Source organism: Lissotriton helveticus, chromosome 3_2 (assembly GCF_964261635.1).
Source record: "Lissotriton helveticus chromosome 3_2, aLisHel1.1, whole genome shotgun sequence".
In the NCBI taxonomy this organism is placed as follows: domain Eukaryota; kingdom Metazoa; phylum Chordata; class Amphibia; order Caudata; family Salamandridae; genus Lissotriton; species Lissotriton helveticus.
Genome location: NC_136062.1, coordinates 461,633,698 through 461,656,663, shown reverse-complemented (window position 1 = coordinate 461,656,663; position 22,966 = coordinate 461,633,698). Strand labels below are relative to the sequence as shown.

Below are 22,966 nucleotides of genomic sequence, written 5' to 3'. Positions count from 1 at the left end.
TAGATCTTAACTCCACATTTTTGTGATTATATATTTTGTGTTGGCACTTTTTTTGACACTATATGCAGTAGCATTGTTAATGAGAACAGAGGCCCTGAAGAAAGCCTGGGTTCCATTTACCCATTAGGCTGAAACATGTTGGCCCCTATGCAGATATTTGGTTGAAACTGCTATACAATTTTGCGCTGTTCTTGGTTTTAACAGGAAGGGACTTTCTCCAAATAAAAGTTTATGTTTTTTGGTTCTCTATCCTATTTTAAGTCACCACTTTTTATTATTTTTTGCACTGCACTCGATCCCATTAGATCAATTTCATATGGTCCAACAGTGATTGTGGGTCAGAACCCTAAACGATCATAGGGTACGATCTAAGTCTCAATGATCAAGAGACAAACGACCCTTAGGATAACCAAATGATAACATTGATCATTACGAATCTTTGATGGGAATCCTACATGAGTCTTGGTCTACAATCACAGGTGGCCCACCACTACTACACTTTTTGTCCTTTATTAGAACTATTTAGTTCTGCTCTAACCTGATGCACTTTGTTAGGCACTAGCTTACAAGGGATCCCCATGTTATTTCCCTCTAGACCCCTAGGTTTCTTGTGGTTTCATTAGCTTGTTAGAGGGGTACAACCTAAGGCTGGTCTTTAAATATCCCTCAGACCCTCCACTAACGTATTGTTATTTATAAGGATAGAGAAGAGAACAGGACACTCTAAGGACTGATCCTACATTCAGCATCATGCCAGATAGATCTCCATCATATAGACTCATTACCTCCAGACCCTGCCTGTGGATGGGTAAGTCAAAAGGACACCCAAAGGACAGATCCTTCATTCAGCATCACACCAGGTAGGGCTCCATCAGATAGACTCATTATCGGCAGACCCTGCTTGTGGATGGATAAGAGCACAGGATACCCTAAGGACTGATCCTACATTCAGTGTCACACCAGATATGGCTCCATCAGAAAGACCCATTGCCTCCAGACAAAGTCTCAGGATGGAGAAGAGACCAGGACACTCTAAGGACTGATCCTACATTCAGCATCAGGCCAGATAGATCTCCATCAGATAGACTCACTACCTCCAGACACGGATTGGTGTCACTACAACGCGGTTTTTTACAACGCATTCCGTTACATCGGAATTTTTACAACGCAGGATCCATTACATCGGATGCCATTACAACGCATGGCATTACATAGCAGATGCTATTACAACGCATGGCATTACATCGTAAGTATAGGTAAGTATACCTTTTTAAAAAAAATGTAATTAAATTAATTTAATTAATTTAATTTAATTAATTTAATTAAAATACATTTTAAAATAGTAATTAATTTAATTTAATAGATTTAAATCTATTTATTTAATTTAATTTTAATAAAAATTGTAATTAATTTTAATTAATTAATATAATGAAATTAATTTAATTTAAATATTTTTAAAATTGTAATTAAATTAAATTAATTAAAATAATTTATTTAATTTAATTAATTTAATAAAAAAATGTAATTAATATAATATAATTAATTTAATTTAATAAATATATTTTAATTAATTTATAAATGGTAAATATAATTTAATTAGCCCTAAGCACAAACCCAACCCTGAACCCTAAAACACCCCTGTACCCCAAAACCCAAACCCAACCCTAAAACCTAAAAATACCCCTGTACCCCAAAACCCAAACCCTGCCCTGAAACCACCCCTGTACCCCAAAACCCAAACCCTGCCCTGAAACCTAAAAACACCCCTGTACCCCAAAACCCAAACCCTGCCCTGAAACCTAAAAACACCCCTGTACCCCAAAACCCAAACCCTGCCCTGAAACCTAAAAACACCCCTGTACCCCAAAACCCAAACCCTGCCCTGAAACCAAAAAACACCCCTGTACCCCAAAACCCAAACCCTGCCCTGAAACCTAAAAACACCCCTGTACCCCAAAACCCAAACCCTGCCCTGAAACCTAAAAACACCCCTGTACCCCAAAACCCAAACCCTGCCCTAAAACCTAAAAACACCCCTTTACCCCAAAACCCAAACCCTACCCTAAAACCTAAAAACACCCCTGTACCCCAAAACCCAAACCCTGCCCTGAAACCTAAAAACACCCCTGTACCCCAAAACCCAAACCCTTTAATTATAATTAATATTAATTAAATTTATTAAATAAAAATTAAATACTTACCTATATTTACGATGTAATGCCATGCGTTGTAATAGCATCTGCTATGTAATGCCATGCGTTGTAATGGCATCCGATGTAATGGATCCTGCGTTGTAAAAGTTCCGTTGTAATAGACTCCCGTTGTAAAAGTTGCGATGTAACGGTGCATCACCCCAGACACTGCCTGTGGATGGGTAAGAGCACAGGACACCCTAAGGACAGATCCCTCTTTCAGCATCACACCAGGTAGTGCTCTATCGCATAGACTCATTACCACCAGACCCTACCTGTGGTTAGGTAAGAGCACAGGATGCCCTAAGGACTGATCCTACATTCAGTGTCACACAAGATATGGCTCCATCAGATAAACTCATTACCTCCAGATCCTGACTGTGAATGGATGAGAGCAAATGACACCCTAAGGACAGATCCTAAATTAAGCATCACATCAGATAGGACTCCATCAGATAGGCTCATTATCTCCAGACACTGCATTTGGATGGATAAGAGCAAATTACACCCTAAACCCTTTGCAGCGGGGGTAATACCCCCGCTGTGCTGGGGGACAGGGGGCACGCACAGCGACACGGTGCTCGTGATGAGCTGAGCTCGTCACGCATCACGGTGGTGCTGTGCTCATGACGAGCTGAGCTTGTTATGACCGCGCCCTTTAATGGAACACTCAGCCCACGGGGGACTTAGGCCTGTGTGTGAGCGTTCCACGGCTCATGACGAGCTCAGCTCGTCATGAGCGCTCGAGCACTGTGCCTCATGATGAGCTGAGCTCGTCACGAGCACCGAAGTAGCTAAGGACTGAACATTCAGCATCACACCATAATGCTCCATCAGATACACTTATTATCTCCGGACCCTGCCTGTGGATGTGTAAGAGTACAAGGCACCCCAGGAACTGATCCTCCATTCATTCTCACACCAGATCCATCACATAGACTCATTACCTCCAGATCCTGCCTGTGAATGGTTAAGTGCAAAAACAACAAAGGATGGACAGCATGCAGAACAATATCATACTTTCATCCCAGTACAGAGATCTGGGCCTGAATCCATCGTTTTTTTGCACTCCACACCACCCCAGTTCAGACATGGCCATTTGCAAATCAGCCTTGACCCTGTGCCTCATGGGAACAGTCCAGCCCGAACTGCCAAGCCATGTCTTCCCTGGACCGGAATCAAGCATCCTAGGGCAGGTTTCTGGCTATCAGACGTCATCATCCAGTATAGCTTGACTCCAGTGATGTGGAGAGCACGGGACTCACGTCTGAGCATACCGGTCCCACCCGGGGGGGGCAAATGCAAAAACAACAATTGATGGACAGAATGCAGAACAATGTCATACATTCATCCCAGTACAGCGATCTGGGCCTAAATCCATCGTTTTTTTGCACTCCACACCACCCCAGTTCAGACATGGCCATATGCAAATCAGCCTTGACCGTGTGCCTCATGGGAACAGTCCAGCCCGAACTGCCAAGCCATGTCTTCCCTGGACCGGAATCAAGCATCCTAGGACTGGTTTCTGGCTATCAGACGTCATCAGCCAGGATAGCTTGACTCCAGTGGTGTGGAGAGCACGGTACTCACATCTGAGCATACCCGCCCCACTCGGGGTGACAATTGCAAAAACAACAATTGATGGACAGAATGGTTAAGAGCACATGGCACCCTAAGTACAGATTCTACATTCAGCATCATGCCAGATACGGCTCCATCAGATAGACTAATTATCCTGCCTGTGGATGGGTAAGAGCACATGGCACCATAAGGACTGATCCTAAATACAGCATTACACTAGATATAACTCCATCAGATAGACTATTTATTTTAAACAAATGTTATTGAATTTCGATTATAAAAGTGGTACAGTGTTTAGGTACGTATCATGTTACATATACACATATAGATCTGGTAACCCATTCCAAAAGTGGGCTACGTTAACACACAATATCTATACATATTTGGTGTACCATCCTTACAATCTCACAATTCAATAAATATAAACAGCGTCTTCTAAACAATTTGTTCTCTTTCTTATACCAATATACTTAGAACGTATCCCCACGTACCGCATTCTGCAATGAAACTAAACTAAACCCCTTTTAAACACCCTCCCTCTCCCTCCAGTCCTGTATAAATGAAAAACACCTGTATGTATGCAATGTCTTATTTGTGGCTCAGACCAGCAACGTGTATCACTGTATCTACATTTAAAAAGAAAACACAACTTTTCATGATAGATCTATCCCTCCATACATATGCAGTTATTTCGTTCAGGTTGCTACGGGTGCTGCTAGGGTCTAAGTCCAGTGCTTTAAGAGTTTCCAGCATAATGTTCCATTCCATAGCTATTGGGATTCTAAGTAACCCTTTGGCTTCCTCCCGTTTTATCGCAGCGCTCTCTGCACTGCCCCATCGGGTTAACTCGCTATGCCAAGCGTATTCCGTGGGCGGTTCCTTTGATTTCCATCACATAGTGATGGCTCGTTTTGCCAGAATCAGTGCCAGGTCCACAAATTTGTATTGTACTTTGTGTTGGGATGAATTCCTATGTAGTCCCAGGATACATTCCTCCATATATTCACCAATCTCTCTTTGTGGCAGCCTGTGTATGTCGCCTGATAGTTTCCAGAACCCTCGTAGGTGTGGGCATGCTCACATCATGTGTGGCAGGCCAGCACCCTCCCGCTGGCATCTTGGGTAGTGGTGTGGTGTCTGTGGGAACATTTGATCTAGTCTGTGGGGGGTAAGATAGGCTCTGTAGAGTAACATGGTCTGTATAAATTTGAATTTGGGGTGCCCTATGATTTTTGCCCATTCCTTGTCTTTTAGGGCTCGCCCTATGTTCTCTATCCAAGTTGTGCGCATTGTATTGAGTTTGATCTCCGCATGTGCACGTATCCTTACGAAAAGCCAATTGAATAAGTGTCTACCTCTGCCCATATTTTATAGTGCTTTAACTAGTTCATGCATGGGGGGTTCCTGTCATTGCCGATCCCACTGTGTTTTAATATATTCTAGTAGTGCAGCATGTAATAAATATAATTGGTCAGGTGCCCCTGTTTCTCTCTCGAAACTGCCATGGTCCATCAGTGTCCCGAAAATAAGTCAGTCACCGTACTAATTCCTTCTTCTAGCCAGGGTGCAATGTTGCACTTTGTTATTCTTCCAGTCGGCAGTGGTACCCCAACAGTGGAACATTTCAAGCATACCAGGATGCAGACGTGTATATTGCAACGCCGCTTTCCAGCACTGCAGTGCTGTGTGCAGCAGGGGTGGGAGGTTCTGGGGTTTTTTGCAGCGAGGTAATAACAGGGTATGCAACCTTTGGATCTGACTGATCCCACACACTTTTATGTCCTGCTGGAATGCCCAGCTGCAAGATGGCATTCATCTGTTAGATTTGGGAGGGGGAACGACAGCTGGTGGGTCTGTGTGGGAACCAGCTAGAGGCAGGAATTTCTAGAATGTTTGACCACTAATAAAGTTACTGAAAACAGTATAAAATGGGGGGCAGCGGAGAAATTGTTAGAACACCTCCTGAAGACAATGACTTGTGTCAGGCCTGTTGTGTTCTCCTCTGCAGTGAATAAACCTGTTCTTTGCCGTCCAGTTTCCAGTGCCTGTCACTTCATTTTGGTAACTATTGATATTGGGAATTAGAGGCGTCATGCGCTAAACAGCCTTCCTATTCGTTAAAGATTGGCTGTTTTTCCACAATTGGCATCCCAACGCGGGGCCCATCAGTGACATGTGGGTCCGGTAGAGAGGTCCTAACGATGGAGTGAATGACTGCAACGATCGGGAAAGTGCACCTGCCTGACCCTCGTCTGGCAGCCGATCATCCGAACTTCACCGGTTCCGAACGGACCTCTCTCGAGTGACCTGCGGTCCTGACGGGGATCCCACAGGAGTGCTGCGGTAAAATTGGAGTAAGAGAACGATCGGGCGCTGGAAAGGGAAGGCGAAGAACTGTCCATGTGGTCCGGGTAAGATTAAGTAGGACGTTTATACGTCTGATTGGTAGGATGGATTATCCATCTGATTGATTGTTTGTTTGTATTGGAATTGTTTGGTTTGGAAAATACTAGTATTACTCATGGTTTGGATCGTTTAGCCTCGTTTGCTACTCGACATATTGGTTCTCTCTCATTGATTGAATCGTTTAGCCTCATTTGCTACTTGATATATTGGTCCGCCCTATGTTCTCTGTCCAAGTAGGGCGCATTGTATTGATTTTGATCTCCGCATGTGAACGTATCCTTACGAAAAGCCAATTGAAGAAGTGTCTACCTCTGCCCATATAGTATAGTGCTTTAACTAGTTCATGCATGGGGGGTTCCTGTCATTGCCGATCCCACTGTGTTTTAATATATTCTAGTAGTGCAGCATGTAATAGATATAATTGGTCAGGTGCCCCTGTTTCTCTCACGAAACTGTCATGGTCCATCAGTGTCCCATAAAAAAGTCAGTCACCGTACTAATTCCTTCTTCTAGCCAGGGTGCAATGTTGCACTTTGTTATTCTTCCAGCCGGCAGTGGTACCCCAACAGTGGAACATTTCCAGAATACCCAGGATGCAGCAGGTGTGGGAGGTTCTGGGGTTTTTTGCAGCGAGGTAATAACAGGGTATGCAGGGCTCCCTGATCCATATCTTGTGCGGTTTATCCTATTTCTTGTAAATTACGTCCAGCTGTCCGGTGTGAAAGCCACTGTAATTGGCATGCATAATAGAATGCTCTAAGGGCTGGTACTCCCAAGCCTCCTCTGTCTGTGCCTAGTTGTAGCTTTTTAAGGCTTATTCTCCACCTGCCGTCCCCCCATATAAGGTCTATAAGCATGGTATTTAATAATTTAAAGGTGGTATGTAGTATTAGGATTGGCAAAGTGGTAAAATAATAGGTCAGTCGTGGGAGGACCACCATTTTAGATATGGCCGTTCTACCAATGACCGAAAGCGGTAAGGTAGTCCAGAAGGCAATACTAGAGCGTATAGCTCTGATCGCTCTGTTGAGGTTGCCCTCCAGCATGTCTGTATGTGTCTGATATACATAGATACCCAAGTATTTGAACTTGTGTTGTTCTACCGGGAGTGTGGTGGATCCAAACTCAATTTCTGTGGGGTATTTATTGTCTTGAAAGAAGAAGGCGTGTGACTTCGCCGGGTTAATAGCAAGGCCCGAAATTTGTTCAAATTTATAAAAAATATCGGAGAGAGGATCCAGGGTGGTCCGAAGGTCACAGATGTAAAGAATAATGACATCTGCATATGCAGAAAATACGTGTGTTGTGGTCCCTATCTGTATACCCAGTGCATCTGCTTCTGTGCGCACTTTAAGTACCAGGGGTTCTAGTGCCAGTATGAACAGGAGTGGTGACAGTGGGCATCCCTGCCTCGTGCCCCTGGAGATTGAATATTATACTGAAATATGTCCCCCTATGCGAGCGCGGGCAGTAGGGGCATCATATAATAAACAGAGCCATTTTAGGTATTCTGCGGGTAGCCCAAGTTTCTCCAGTGCTTTGAACATGCATTCCCAATTAATCGTGTCAAATGCTTGATGCAAATCCATTGATATACAGCCTGCATGTTCATATCGGTCTAGGGCAATTGACATGAGATGATGTAGCTTCCTAGTGTTCAGTGATGTGCTATGGGCAGAGAGAAACCCATGTGTGAATCAGTTCATTTAGACTTGGCAGGAGTCTATTAGCTAGTATTTTACTGAGTATTTTATACTCCGTTGTAAGTTGTGACAGTGGGTGGTAACTTGCCATATCTCTGGGATCCCTACCTGGTTTCGGGAGTTAGACTACCAGAGTCTGTGCCGTGGTAAGGGGTAAACTGCCCATTTCCAGTGCTTTATTATATAGGATTTCCAGTTGGGGGATAAGGGAGTCCTTTTATTGCAATTTCAGACTTTGTAATGGGGCCTATTAAGTCTGTCTGGGCTGCTGCAGTTAGTTGTGGATATGGTAGGTCAGACAAGGATTCCTCTGTATGTACGCTCTCTTGTCTGTCAGGTTTACCATTCAATGAGGCATAATATTGGCGGACAGCCGCATTGATCTCGCATTGTGTATGGGCTTTACTGCCTGTGAGAGTAGTGACTTCGCTAATTACAATAGTGGAGGGGTCGTCTTGTAACAGTTTGGCCAGTAATGTCCCAGATTTGTCCGTCTCTGTGTGGCGTATCTGCGTATACCTTTGGTAATTCATAACTCAGAGGATCTCTAATAGTTCTGCTTGATGGATTTGCTCTACCTACAATGGGGCTTTTTTGTCAGTGTCATGTGTGGTTTCCTGTTCCAGCTTATTTCGTTTGTGTTTAGTATCTATAAGGTTTCTGTGTACTTCCTGCCTGGCGCCCACTACCGTGCTAATTGCCTTGCCCCGTATAACCGTATTGAAGGCATCCCATTCAATCAAGTTATCGGATGCAATGTTTTTTATTTTCCGTAAAGTATTGAGAGATTATGTCAACTATGGCATTGCGGAATACTGCGTCTTCTAGTTTTTGCAGCCACATTCTCCAGGTGGGTGATCAAAAAAGGTTTTTGCCAAGTAAGTGGCATGTGTCACTTGTATTGTAATTGTGTTTGAACAGTAAATTATGTCTATTCTCGTGTGTAGCAAGTGGACCCGGGAATATTAAGAGTATTCTCTGAGTTGGGTAGCGCATTCTCCACACATCACGCATGGCGCAACCCTCTGTCCACCCATGGAGGGCCTTTGCCTGTTTAATCACCCCTGCACAGTGTATATAAGGGTGAGATCTGTCCAGTGAAACATGCATTACTGTATTGCAATCACCACCTATAATCCATGGATGCATCTCCCATCCTGCCAGTGCCAGATTGAGGGTGGTCAAGAATTTGTCTTGCTCAAAATTTGGGGCATAAATATTACAGAGGACAACATTTTGACCATCTAGTGACCCCTGTATAAAAATGTAGGGACCCTGTTTATCCACTCTTTGTTCCAACAGTGTGAAGGGTACCCCATGTCTGATCCATATTGTGGCTCCCCGTGCAAAACCGGAGTAGTTAGTGGAGAAGATCTGACCTCTCAATTTCTTATGCAGCTTTACTGCTTCCTGCTCCACCATGTGGGACTCCTGCAGTTATACTATCTGTGCTTTGCATCTCGGCAACTGTGTGTGCACCCAGTGTCGCTTCTGCATGGAACCTAAACCTCAAACATTCTACATTATTATGTTATATGTACTAAGTGTATGCATTGCAGTGCAAGAACTGACTGCTGCTCAGTCTGTGATGTATATGTGTTTTCGAGCCTCTCTGATCTAGTAACGATGCCAGGACTATCTCCCTCCCTAGAATTCCCAATACTAGGCACGGATGGGGAACTGTACCGGACCATACAACTTAACAAAACATGTAAAACTGTGCTATGTACATAGAGTGCGTTCGCAACTAGGGGGTCATTGCCAACGCCGTTCATGTCGTGCAGCCTAACACTCCTAAGTGCAGTTGAGCTCTATCGGAGCCCAGGGCTAAGAGATAATACAAAAGTGCACCACTGCAAGATACATAAGTAAAGGATATTTTAACTGCTTTGAGTTTCTGTTCTGTTCTGTTTCTCCAACGTGTTTGAGGCTGCTGGCTGAGCTTTGAGAAGTGGCTTCCATCAGTTTAGTCGTCTCCATCATGTCTAACCACTCCTAAACATCTTCCGGGCTCTCAAAGAAATTTGTTTTCTGCTCCTGGATAATTTTCAGTCAGACCGGGAAGAGAAGTGTATACTTAAGGTTCAGGCCTTGTAGTTTCTTCTTGACTGCCATGAAAGAAGATCGTTGCCTTTGCACTATAAACGTATAATCAATATAGAGCGATATTCGGCTAGTCTCAAAGCTGATCTGAGATAGTTCTTGTGTCTTTTGCAGTAGTATGTCCCGATCTCTATAATTCAGCATCCTGACTATGAGGGGTCAAGGAGGGGCACCTGGTTTCGGTCGACCGGTAGGTATCTATCCTGTGCACTCTTTCCACGCAGTATTGACCGGAAAATCCCTCAGTAGTGATGTGGTCCTTAAACCACTGCTCCGTGTATCGGGTTGCATCGGTTCCTTCACTTCTTTCCGGCAGGCCAATGACGCAGATATTTTTTCGCTTTGCTCTCCCTTCAGCATCTTCGACACAGTCCAACAGGGTGGTGACTTGTTTCTGTACGTGTTCTATTTGAGTCGTGTTTTGTTTATGTTGTGTAGACAGGTCTTCCAACGTGATGGCATTAGTTTTCACCTTGTCTGCCCGATTGGCGTGATCTGCTTTAAGTAAGGTGAGTCCAGTCCTGAGGGCACCGATTTGTTGCTCAATGGCCTTCCTGGATTCCCGCACTTCCTGTAGAATTAAGTCAACTATGTCCATGGTTCCTTCTACATTGGTAGGTGGTATACAGCTAAGGGGCTGCAAAACAGTGGTGTGCTCTGTATTTTCCAGGGTTTGGTCACCCATCACTATGCATACACAAGGCTTATGGCTGTGTTGCTATTCGCTAGAGAGATGGATTCACCAGAGCGCCTTGGTTCCGGGAGGGAATCTAGGGCCTTGTAAATGTGCGACACACCTCAACAGGGTGGGGCCACCCCACGGCCTTGTGCTTGTCTATGGCTGTCTCCCTCTCTGGGTAGTGGCCCCCTATGTGGGTGTGCAACCTATTGTAGGCAAAGCTCTCTGATAATCTACCGCCCTTTCAGTGCACACTCCTGCATTCTGCCAGTGACTGAACAGAACGGCATTTTGCGGTGTCCTCGCCGCGGTGCATTCCACTCAGACCGGGGCGTGTAATTGGCTCACACCGGTATCTCGTTCTCAGGGCTCCTGAATACTGAGGACCTGGGGAGGGGATCCTCCATCAGATCGACTCATTGCCTCCAGACCTAGCTGAGGATGGGTAAGAGCACAGACCGCCCTAAGGACTGATCCTACATTCAGCATCACAGCAGATAGGGCTCCATCAGATCGACTCATTGCCTCCAAACCCTGCCTGTGGATGGGTGAGAGCACAGAACGCCCTAAGGAATGATCCAACATTCAGTCCATCAGATAGACTCATTACATCCAGATCCTGCCTGTGGATGGATAAGAGCAAAGGACTCCCTAAGAACTGATCCTACATTCATCCTCACACCAGATCCATCACATAGACTCATTACATCCAGATCCTGCCTGTGAATGTGTAAGAGCACAGGACTCCCTAAGGACAGATCCTACATTCATCCTCACACCAGATCCATCACATAGACTCATTACCTCCAGATTCTGCCTGTGGATGGATAAGAGCACGGGACACACTAAGGACTGATCTTACATTCAGCATTACACTAGGTACGGCCCCATCATATTGACTCATTACCTTAAGATTCTGCCTGTGGATGGGTTTGAGCAAAGGGCCCCCTAAGGGCTGACTCTACCTTCAGCATCACACCAGATATGACTCCATCAGATAGGATCATTGCCTCCAAACACTGCCTGTGGATGGGTAGGAGCACAGGGCACCCTAATAACTGATCCCAAATTCAGTATCAAGCCTGATATGGCACAGTTAGATACACTCATTACCTCCTGATATACCCTGGGGATGGGTAAGAGCAATAGGCACCCTGAGGACTGATGCTACAGTCAGCACCACACCAGACAGGAGTCAATCACATAGATTTTGTGCAATATTCCCTGATTGTACCAGGACAAGGCAAATGAACATGCATGATCTCTAGTTCACATAGGACCCAAGGTAGAAAACTGTGGGTATATTTATGAAAATAGTGGTGCAGAGCAGTGCATCAAGTCACTTTGGCTGCACTGACCTGCGTCACAGGGAAAAGGCAGGAATGTGCCGTATTTAGGCAATACGGCACATTCATGTCCTTTCCCCTGCACTGGCGCAGACGCAGCAGCCTGGAGCCAATGCAGTCACCCTTGTACCATGGTACAAGGGTGCCTGTGTTGTAGTGAGGATTGTTTTTGTGCAGGAAGGAGTACCTTCCTGCACAAAAACAAACCATAGAGGTATGTTCCTCTTTCTATTTGTACTGCAGAATGCAGCACAGATAGAAAGAGTCAAAATGAGGATACATAAAGAGATTTCTCCTTGTTATGCCTCACCTGGGGAAATGTATCTTTCTGGCTCATTCCTAGTTTTACTAGGTTCGGTAAATCTGAGAATGTATCAAAAACCATGGGATTTGAGTAGGAAAACCCGCCACAACGTCCTTGGAACACCTTCCTTACGCAGAGTAGGCAACACAGCGATTTGCGCTTTGTTGCCTTCCTTCAGATTTATGAAGCCATTCAAAGGCATCCAATGTGGCTTTGGGTGACTACATAAATCTGACTTAGAGACTTGCGTCACGCATGTACTACTTTGTTGCAGCAAACGTGATACATGCCTCTCATGAATATGTCTCTTTATCTCTAGACAGCACAGTTAAGATGCTTAGAATAGTTAAAAGGTACTGATGTGAAAATATTTGCCTTCACTACCGTAGTTTAGTGGCATTGGAAAAAGTCTGCTTTAGAGATAAAAGGCGGTGGTGTTCAACTTCACACCCCATCATGTTTTCGCCATAGCTAAATATCCAGTTGAACAGGTAGCTTCAGGGAATTCCTCTCCTCCTCAGTTACTTGGGGTTGCTGTTCCTGAAGGAGTGATACTAATAAAACTGAGATCTTCAAATATGTGGCCCTCTCACTGGTGGCCTAACTCCTTTGATACCTCATCAAATCAGGTAGAATCAATTCACAATCTGGGAGCCATTTTCAATTCCAAATTATATTTTAGTTTTCAAATTTTAAAATTCATATACACCCGGTATTTTATCTTAAAAGTATGCCAGGAATGTGACTTTGTTCTGCCTTTTGACTCCCAGAAGATATTGGTCCAGCCCGTAATATTAAGTAGATTGGATATTTGTAACTCGGTCTAAACAGGTCGTTCTGTGCTTCTGATCCACAAATTACAACTTGTACAAAACTTAGCAAATAATAGATTCACAGTGCATCCACATGGGGCTATATATATATTGATATGTATATCTTCAAGTTATATAGATGTTTAGTTTAGAATAATATTTCTATAGTGTACACCTGAACATCTAGCTTGCCACTTGCAGGTATACTCCAGTTTCTATTTCTTCCGGACTGATCCAGTGACACTGCAGCTGCTTAGGTTTTCCCACTGGTGCTTTCCTGATCAGGTTTTCACACTCACTCTTCTTGCCAACAGAAGCACCGCTAATCCCATGACTTATTTAATGCAGGCTGCAGTGTGCCCCTTTAGCCTGCAGCCTTGGATTGAATCAGGGGATACCAAAGGGAATGATACCAAAGGGGATGATGGACGGAGCGTTTGAGCAAATCAAACACACACCCACAGTCAACTGATCTGGGTTTAATCCATCATCATTCTTTAGCTCACTCCACCACCCCAGTTCAGACATAGCCATATGCAAATAAGTCTGACCCAATGCCTCATGGAAACAGTCCAGCCTGAACTGCCAAGTTATGTCTTCCCTGGACCGGAAACAAGCATCCTGGGACCGGTTTCTGGCTAATCAGCCGTCATTAGCTTGAATCCAGTGGCAAAGTGAGCAAGGGACCCACGTCTGGGCATACCCTGCCAACTTAGGGCGAACATAGCGATACCAAAGGGGATGATGGACGGAGCGTTTGAGCAAATCAAACACTCACCCCGAGTCAACTGATCTGGGTTTAATCCATCATCCTTCTTTAGCTCACTCCACCACCCCAGTTAAGACATGGCCACATGCAAATCAGTCTGACCCTGTGCCTCATGGGAACAGTCCAGCCCGAACTGCCAAGCCATGTCTTCCCTGGACTGGAAACAAGCATCCTGGGGCTGGTTTCCGGCTAATCAGCCATCATCAACCACGCTACCTTGAATCCAGTGGCAAAGTGAGCAAGGACCCACGTCTGGGCATACCCTGCCAACTTAGGGTGAACAAAGCGATACCAAAGGGGATGATGGATGGAGCGTTTGAGCAAATCAAACACTTACCCCCAGTCAACTGATCTGCGTTTAATCCATCATCATTCTTTAGCTCACTCCACCACCCCAGTTCATGCATGGCTATATGCAAATCTGTCTGACCCTGTGCCTCATGGGAACAGTCCAGCCCAAACTGCCAAGCCATGTCTTCCCTGGACCGGAAACAAGCATCCTGGGACTGGTTTCTGGCTAATCAGCCATCATCAGCCAGGCTAGCTTGAATCCAGTGGCAAAGTGAGCAAGGGACCCACGTCTGGGCATACCCTGCCAACTTAGAGCGAACAAAGATATACCAAAGGGGATGATGGACAGAGCATTTGAACAAATCAAACACTCACCCCCAGTCAACTGATCTGGCTATAATGGTATGCTCAGATGTGAGTCCCGTGCGCTCCATGCCACTGGAATCAAGCTATCCTGGCTGATGAGGGCTGAAAGCCCGAAACCGGTCGTAGGATGCTTGTTTCCAGTCCAGGGAGGACTTGGTTTGGCAGTTCGGGCTGGACTGTCCCCATGGGGCACAGGGTCAAGACTGATTTGCATATGGCTGGGCTCAAACTGGAATGGCATGGTGAGCAAAAAAACAATGGATTTAGGCAGAGATCTCTGTACTGGGGTGAATGTATGACATTGTTCTGCATTCTGTCCATCAACTGTTGTTTTTGCATTTGTCACCCCGAGTGGAATGGGTATGCTCAGACGTGAGTCCCATGCTCTCCATGCCACTAGAATCAAGCTATCCTGGCTGATGAGGGCTGAAAGCCCGAAACCGGTCCTAGGATGCTTGTTTCAAGTCCAGAGAGGACCTGGCTAAGCAGTTCGGGCTGACTGTTCCCATGGGGCACAGGGTCAAGACTGATTTGCATATGGCTGGGTTCAAACTAGAATGGCATGGTGAGCAAAAAAACAATGGAATTAGGCCTAGATCTATGTACTGGGGTCAATGTATGACATTGTTCTGCATTCTGTCCATCAACTGTTGTTTTTGCATTGGATTGAACCAGATCATCTACAACCCTACACACACTGCAGGATACAAGTTGGGCCCAATTTTCACCTACAATAACTGTGTCAAATACAGTGACGTCACAGAACCCACATGGACTCACTACTCCATCGTCCTCTTCAGCCTCCCCAGCCCCCACACCGCCATCTCCAAGATGACCAATGCTTCCTGCTGGAGGTGAAACAAATCCCAGAGAGCAGCTGGGTAAACGCCTTCAACATCTCCTGCCCTGCTACTACGACTAAACTCAAACATGAAGTAAAAAGCGTCAACACCTAGATCACCAATTGCTCAGACAGAATCATCCCCATCAAGAGCAACATGCAGAGAAAATCCTCGAAAAAGGACAGCTGGTCTCTGAGCAGTCCTTGGTTGCATGCATCTAAACTAAGCATTAAGTGGAGTTCCAAAAAACTCCTCTTCGCACAGCGGAACATAGTTTTGTTCCTCACTCGCATTCACGAACGTCAATTTGGCAAGCGCAAGTGAGGAAAATCAACCGCCCGGCGGGATTTTTCCTCGTTCGCGTTCGTCAACATCAAGTTGGCAAGCGCGAGCATGGAATATAAACATCCCGGGGAGATTTCTCAACGCGGGGTGGTCAGGTTTCTCATTGCGATTGGTCGCGTCTGCTCGTGACCGCTCGCGATGAGAAACTGCTTGTTCGGATTGAGAGAGCTACCGCTCAGGTACAAATCTACTCGAGTGGCAGAAAAGAGAAAGAAGGGACACCTTGCACTGTGCAAGGTGCCGTTTGCAATGATTGCACAGTGTGGACAAGCATCCACACTCACTCACTGCGAACAGCATTTTTCTATGTAACTCCGCCACTTGCGGTGCTCCGCGTAGTGCAACAGAGGTTTTTTTGCACTTCGCTTAGCTCCACGTAGTGCAGCTCCGTGAACTCTGCCCAGGGTTAATCTAAACCAGCGCCAACAACAACGAGGAAGATTTCAACCTTGTTAAGGAATTCTCCAATCCAGCTGCCAGCAAAGACAACACCACACCCTCACAGGAACTGTGAGACAACCTTGCACACTTCTTCCATGACAAGATTGCAGCCAAATACAGAAACTCCAAAACCACACCTACGAACTGCTTTGACCGATAAGCCACCACCATAACTGACACAAACGACACACTGACCATCTGGAAAATCCTCTCCACCCAGGACAACACCTCCACGATGAAATCCATCCACTCGGGAGCTCGCACAGACCCATGCCTGTGTCACCTCTTCCACCTCGGAAACCAAAGGATTGGGCAGAAACTCACCACCCTACTCAACACCTCTATCACCACTGCAACATTTTCCGATACCTGGAAAAATGCTGAAGTCAGCCCACCCCTCAATAAATCCTCTGCTGACAACAGCTAACTCAAAAACTACTGGCCTATCTGCCTGCTCCATTTCCAGCGAAGTTATTGGAAAAGATCATCAAAAATCAACTTATTACCCGACTGGAGCAGAACCAGCTGCTCAGCGCCTCCCAATCCATGTTCCTCAGCAATCTTTGCACTGAAACAGTGCCGATCTCAGCCACCAACGACATCTGAACCCTCCTCAACCAAGGAGAAACAGCAGCTTTGATCCTCCTCGACCTCTCAGCAGCCTTTGACACTGTATGCAACCACACGCTGATCAAAAGGCTTCACCACATCCAAGGGGACACTCTCATATGGATGAATTCCTTGCTCACTGGATGAACCCAGAGGATCCACGCCCCATATTTCACCTTTGAACCCTTGGAGATCACCTGCGGTGTACCCACAGGTTCATCCCTCGGCTCCATACTCTTCACTGCCTATATGACCCCTCTGGCCAACATCGTCAGATCCCACAGTCTCAACATAATTTCCTATGCAGACAACGCAAAACTCATCCTCTCAATCACCCACCACCAGAACCGACTTCCACTGATGCATAACATACGTTGCCGACTGAATGAAGAACAACTGCCTGCAGCTGAACACAGACAAGATAGAAGCACTGATCTTTGGTTACGGCAGCAACACATGGAAGGACTCCCGGTGGCCAACAGACCTAGGATCTGCACCCTCTCCCTCCTACGATGCCAGAATCCTTGGAATCATCATTGACAAAAAGCTCACCTTGAAACGACAGATCAACATCTGTGCATGCTACATAAGATCTTCAAGTGGCTACCCCTACACACAGGATGCACCGTTGCACAAGCCCGCATCACCAGCCAACCGTACTACGGCAATGCCCTCTACGTAGATATCACTGCCAAACTCATCATCAGCCTTCCCCGACGAACCCACATCACTCCCCACCTTAGGTAACTCCACTAGCTCCTCATACAGAAGTGTTGCCAATTCAAGCTGCTGACCCACTCACACAAGGTTTTATACAACCAAGGACCCACTTACATTAACCGTTGCCTGAACTTCCACCAACCGTCGAGAAGATCACCCTCAACCTCCTTTTCACTAGTGCATGCTCCCCGCATCTAGCAAAACAGAAGTGGAGGATGCTCCGTCTCCCACATCGCAGCAAATACCTGACACAGCCTCCCACGCACCTCCGGACCATCACCTAATGTCCAGAATTCCCAAATGGCCCTCAAGACCTGGCTGTTCGAATAAGCCTCCGGGACCTGCATGTGCCTGGTTACCCTATTGGGTGATTAGCCGTGCTTTGTAAATCTTGATTTGGTGATTGATCTATACTCTATATTGTTGTTTGTCAATATAAAAAAAAAGCAATAACATGATACAACACCCTAAATGAGCAATGACCTATCTTGACCTTAAAACTCTCAGTTAAAGATCACCCATGGGCTGCTGACAATCACTTGGAGATCCTCCATGGTTTTTGATGCCTCAGTGAATGACCTTCCATGTTCTGTGAGTTCTCACTGAGGTATCCCAATGGGTTGTGTTCTCAATGTGAATGACCCTCCATGGGTTCAGGACAGTCTGTGATGACCCTCTTTGGGGTGAAAGACACTTCATAGGTTGTGGATTTAAAATCAATGAGCTATGGATTCTCAGTGGGAGATGGTCCTGCATGGGGTGCGAGCACTCATCAAATGGCAGTCCATGTTCTGTGGAGTCTTAGTTATAGATCCATTTCTGAGATATGACCCGCAGTGTCTGGAAAGTCTCAGTAGAAGATGCCCCTCAATGGGCAGTAGAATTTAAGTAAAAGACTTTCCAGGTGTTGTGGACTCAGTGATGGACCTTCCATGAGCTTGAAATAATACCAAATGGTTTTGACTTTTCAGTAAAAGTGCACTGTAAGGGTCTAAGGACTCTGTGTGGTAGACCCACAGTTTCATGCATTTCTACTTACCATGTAAAGCTCTCAATGCTGAGCCTCCACTGGAGTATAAATAGCTTGGATGGGTTGGTTTCTGAATTCTGTATGCTTTGTTAGTTCCCTATAGGTTCTGATGGCTGGATCCTGTATACTTTGTTCATCCCCTAGTGTTGTGGTGGGCTCCGATCACTGAGCTCTCAATGTGTCTGTCTATGAGAACCATGTGATACTCAAATATAATCAGAACTGGATGTGTTCACTCACTGAAACTGTAATTCCCTAGTAGGTAGTAGTAATACTTGACAGTACTGTGGGTGGCCACTGAGGTCTGGATCTGATACTTTTCTTACAGTTGTTATCAATAAACTGTTAAGCAATTGAATGAAGTCTGCTGCACTCCACAGGAATTAAGGTAGTCTAGAAGGTAATCAATAGAGTTCAATCATTCAGGGTGCTCAGGGTGGACCCCTTCTGTCCGGGAGGGGCAAAAGATTAATGTAGCAAGAAGATTAATACGCCTGTAAGGTTCTTCTTGCTACATCAATAAACTGTTAACATTTTCATAAGATTTATGGGGCAGTCAGTGGTTACTGGGCAGTATCAGTGGTAGGTGCTTACTGTACCACATCAATGGTGTGTACTGGTATGTACCACTGGTTCTTTTCCACCACAACTGAATAGCTAAGTGTTAGAAACTGCTTTTCTGGTTGACTGGGGTGTGTGTCCTGGTCAAGCAGTAACCACAATCCAAGGCAGGGTAATGTACCAGCAATCCCTGAATTCCCCTATGCTCACCCTCTGGTAGCTTGGCACATAGCAGTCAGGCTTAACGTGAAGATGATGTGTAAAGTATTTGTACAACAATACAAACGGTAAACACATTGAAAAGACAACACTAAAAGATCCCACACAAGGTTTAGAACACTACAGAATATTGAATTTGAAAGATTTAGGGAAAAATAGCCACAAAAAGCACAAAATGCCAGCAAGCGATATCTTGGCATGCTGAACCAAGACAAAGTCACATGTTCAGGCCAACTGTGGTGGAGCGCAGGCTGGCTACTGACAACAAGTTAGAACCACTGAACAAAGTACCTTAAATCCTGGTTGCAGAGCTTTACATGGATCTGAGATGAGAAGCGCAGTGCAGTGGAAGCAATGCGGCGTCCAAGATGCTATGCAAGGTCCTTTGCATCGTTGTCTAGATTCCCATTGACAGGGACTTGCAATGCATAGTCTGGCCGCTGAGGATGCGGTGTCCAGCTGGGGCGATGTGTCATTTCTGATGAGCTCCGACGTTGTAATGCAGAGCCTGATGTCGTCATCGAGCTTCTGTCGATGGAGGATGTGAGAACCTGGGCAGAGATGCATTGCTTCATCAGCGATGCGTGAGTTCCAAAAATGCAAAGGGAACTGCTGACCTTCTGAGTTAGGCTCAATCCATGCAACAACAGCGATGCCTTGTTGATGCTCGAGGATGTGCTGTTCAGCTAAGGAGATGCATCGGTTCATTAGATGATGTGCCGCTTAGCAGAGAAGATGCATTGGTTCTGCTGGTAAGCACATTAGGCCAACTACTATGGGTCTAGGACTGGAGAGGCGCCACTTCAAGAGTCCACTTGGCAAGGTAGACTCACAGATGGCAGAGTCCAGGTGTAGATGCAAGGTTATTGGAAGCCTGTGGATACAGATCAGGAGGCCAGGCAACTAGGGCTTGGAGTCACTCTGAGTTCATAGAAGCAGGTCCAGTCCTTCTCACCCAAGCAAGAAGGCAGGAGGCAGCAGGTCAGTACAGCAAAAGCAGGAGTCCAGCAGAGTAGCAATCCAGCAAAATGGCAGTTCATTCAGCAGCACAGCAGCTCTTCTTCCTGGCAGAGTATTTTGAGGTCCAAAAGTGCACTGAGGTCATGATGTCTGGGATCCAGTTCTTATACCCAGTAGTGCCTTTGAAGAGGGGAGACTCCAAAGAGATGCCTTTGAAGTGTGCACATTCCTTTCTTCCTGCCCTGGCTCCAGACTCACAACAGGTGGTATATGCAGCCCTTAGTCTGTGTAAATGAGGCTGTGCCCAGCTCCTCCCTCCCACCAGGTTAGGATGCCCCATCAGGTCACACCTAAGCTCCCATTGTGTGTGCCAGCCTGGGTGGAATACACAAAGCCCAGCTGTTGCCCACCCCAAACATGTGACCAGTGACAGGCTGCAGCCCAAATGGCTAAGGCAATAATATTCCCACTTTCTAAAAGTGTCATTTTCATGATTGTAAAATCCGACTTCACCATAAATTAGCATTTTAAATTGGGATAGCAGAGACACCAAACTTGAACCTGTTATATCTTCCCATTTGGAAATTATGTTTATAGATTTGAATAAGGTCATCCCAATGTTATCCTATGGGAGATATAGGCCTTGAAGTGGTGAAAAACAAATGTAAGAATTTTTCACTACCAGGACATGTAAAACTTAAAAGCACAAGTCCTGCTTTAAAATACATTGCACCCTGCCCTCTGGGCTGTCCAGGGCCTATCCTAGAGATGACTTATAGGTATTAAAAAGGAAGATGTGGGCCTGGCAAGAGGTTTAACTTGCCACGTCGACATGGCATTTTAAAACTGCACACACAGGCTCTGCAATGGCAGGCTTCAGACATGTTTATAGGGCTACTTAAGTGGGTGGCACAATCATTCCTGCAGACCCACTAGTAGCATTTCATTTATAGGCCATGAGCACATTTAGTGCACATTACTGGAGATTCATAAGTAAATTAAATATACCAACTGTCGACAGGCCAATGTTACCACAACTTAAGTTAATACCAAAAAACCCTTTAGCATTGGTTAGCAGTGATAAAGTGTGCAGAATGCTTTGGGCAGCAAAAACGAAGTCAGTAGAAACAGGAGATTGGAAGGAAAAATGTTAGGAGAAGGCAGGTCTACCACTAAGTTACTTTTGTTGTACTTGTGACTGCTTAAGATCAGCAAGGGTGAGTAGCTGAGGCTTGCTCCAGGAGGTTGTTGAGGGGTTGAAACTCACAGTACGATAAAAGTTACTGCACATGATTAACTAAAAGTCTAGTAAAGGCTTTTTGTTAACTTTGGTTGTGCATTGTATTTACACGAAGGAAAGCAAGAGAGTTAACATAGAGAACACCTAAAAAATAAAAAATACAACCTCAAGCAATATCCAAACATGCTTTTAGGACATCAGTGCAGTTGTAGCCAATGCATAGTGTTATCCTTCAGGGGATGTGGTGCTATTCTCTGCTACAGCCAGGAACTCTTTTATTATGCTGCTGTTTATAATTCTCTGGTTCATTGGAACAAAGTGCTACAGCGTATGAGCATGGCTGTGATATGCCTGGTGTTTGACGGGACATGTTACTCTAGACAATGCCCATCACAACACGGGGAAGAAGCGGGTCTTGGGTACTTTTGCTGGACAGAAATGTTGAGTCTAATCACCTATAGATCTATGAGGACTCAATGCCAAGATTCCAGAGGCAGAAATAAGTCTACAAATGGTAAAGATATCCTGAAGGGACACATCATTTTTAGGACACCACATGCAATGTATATGGTTTCTTAGCTGCACAACACACATGTAACATCCCACACACAACTGGAACACTGACTCCATTGGAGGATGGATCCTAGTGATGGGGGACTGAACAGATATACCCATCGACAGGTGGTAGATCTGCCTCCTCCAAGGCAGAACATACTCCCAGATATGGAGACCACTGGGACAAACACTGTCACAAGAAAGGCCAGCAATTAGTCAAATTGGTGCAGGATGACACAGCTTTCCTTTGCATGCAAGGCCTTTTATTATTACCTAGACTGCACATTGTCACTGTCCTATAATGCCTCCTCCCTTGCGTATAACGACAGTCAGAGAGGAGATACACAGGGCGATGCCTTGTATGGGGTAAGATTGTAATATAATTTCTCTGAAGGTGCTATTGCAGTGATTTATGGGTCTCCCTGGTCCATCTTCTCCCCTAGGTGCTGGTCGTACGTTGGTAAGATAGGGGGACGACAGCAGTTATCTCTCGCCGGGGAATGTATTTGGAAAGGAGTCATCCAGCATGAGCTGAACCATGCCCTGGGCTTCTACCACGAGCATGTCCGCAGCGACCGCGACGACTATTTGACCATCATGACAGAGAACATCGCACCTGGTTAGTGACACCCCTTGGGCTCCACTTACCACTGAGAGAAAAAACTGAGTACAGCTCAGATTCCTGATGGGCTCACCTTGGCAATGATTTGAATCCCGGATTTGTTCAGCTTAGGTTTTATCACAAATACCCACCAACACACCCTTTCTACCAATCTGACCCTTGGTTACAGCAATCAATATTTGTTACTGTCACAGGCTTGTGTCCTTTTCACAAAAGTTACCACTGCTGAGGGCATTAACTGGAGCAATGCTTCATTTGAAACCATTTGTT

The 22,966-nt window shown here is 45.5% G+C and overlaps 1 protein-coding gene across 1 annotated transcript in view; it reads left to right on the top strand.

The window, feature by feature from the left end:
- LOC144826166 (uncharacterized) overlaps positions 1 to 22,966 on the top strand; it is a 226,284-nt gene that overhangs the window by 44,770 nt on the left and 158,548 nt on the right. Inside the window, exon 6 of the mRNA XM_078684559.1 lies at positions 22,518 to 22,693. Coding sequence (XP_078540685.1) covers positions 22,518 to 22,693 — 176 coding nt within the window. The remainder of the gene's footprint in view (positions 1 to 22,517; positions 22,694 to 22,966) is intronic.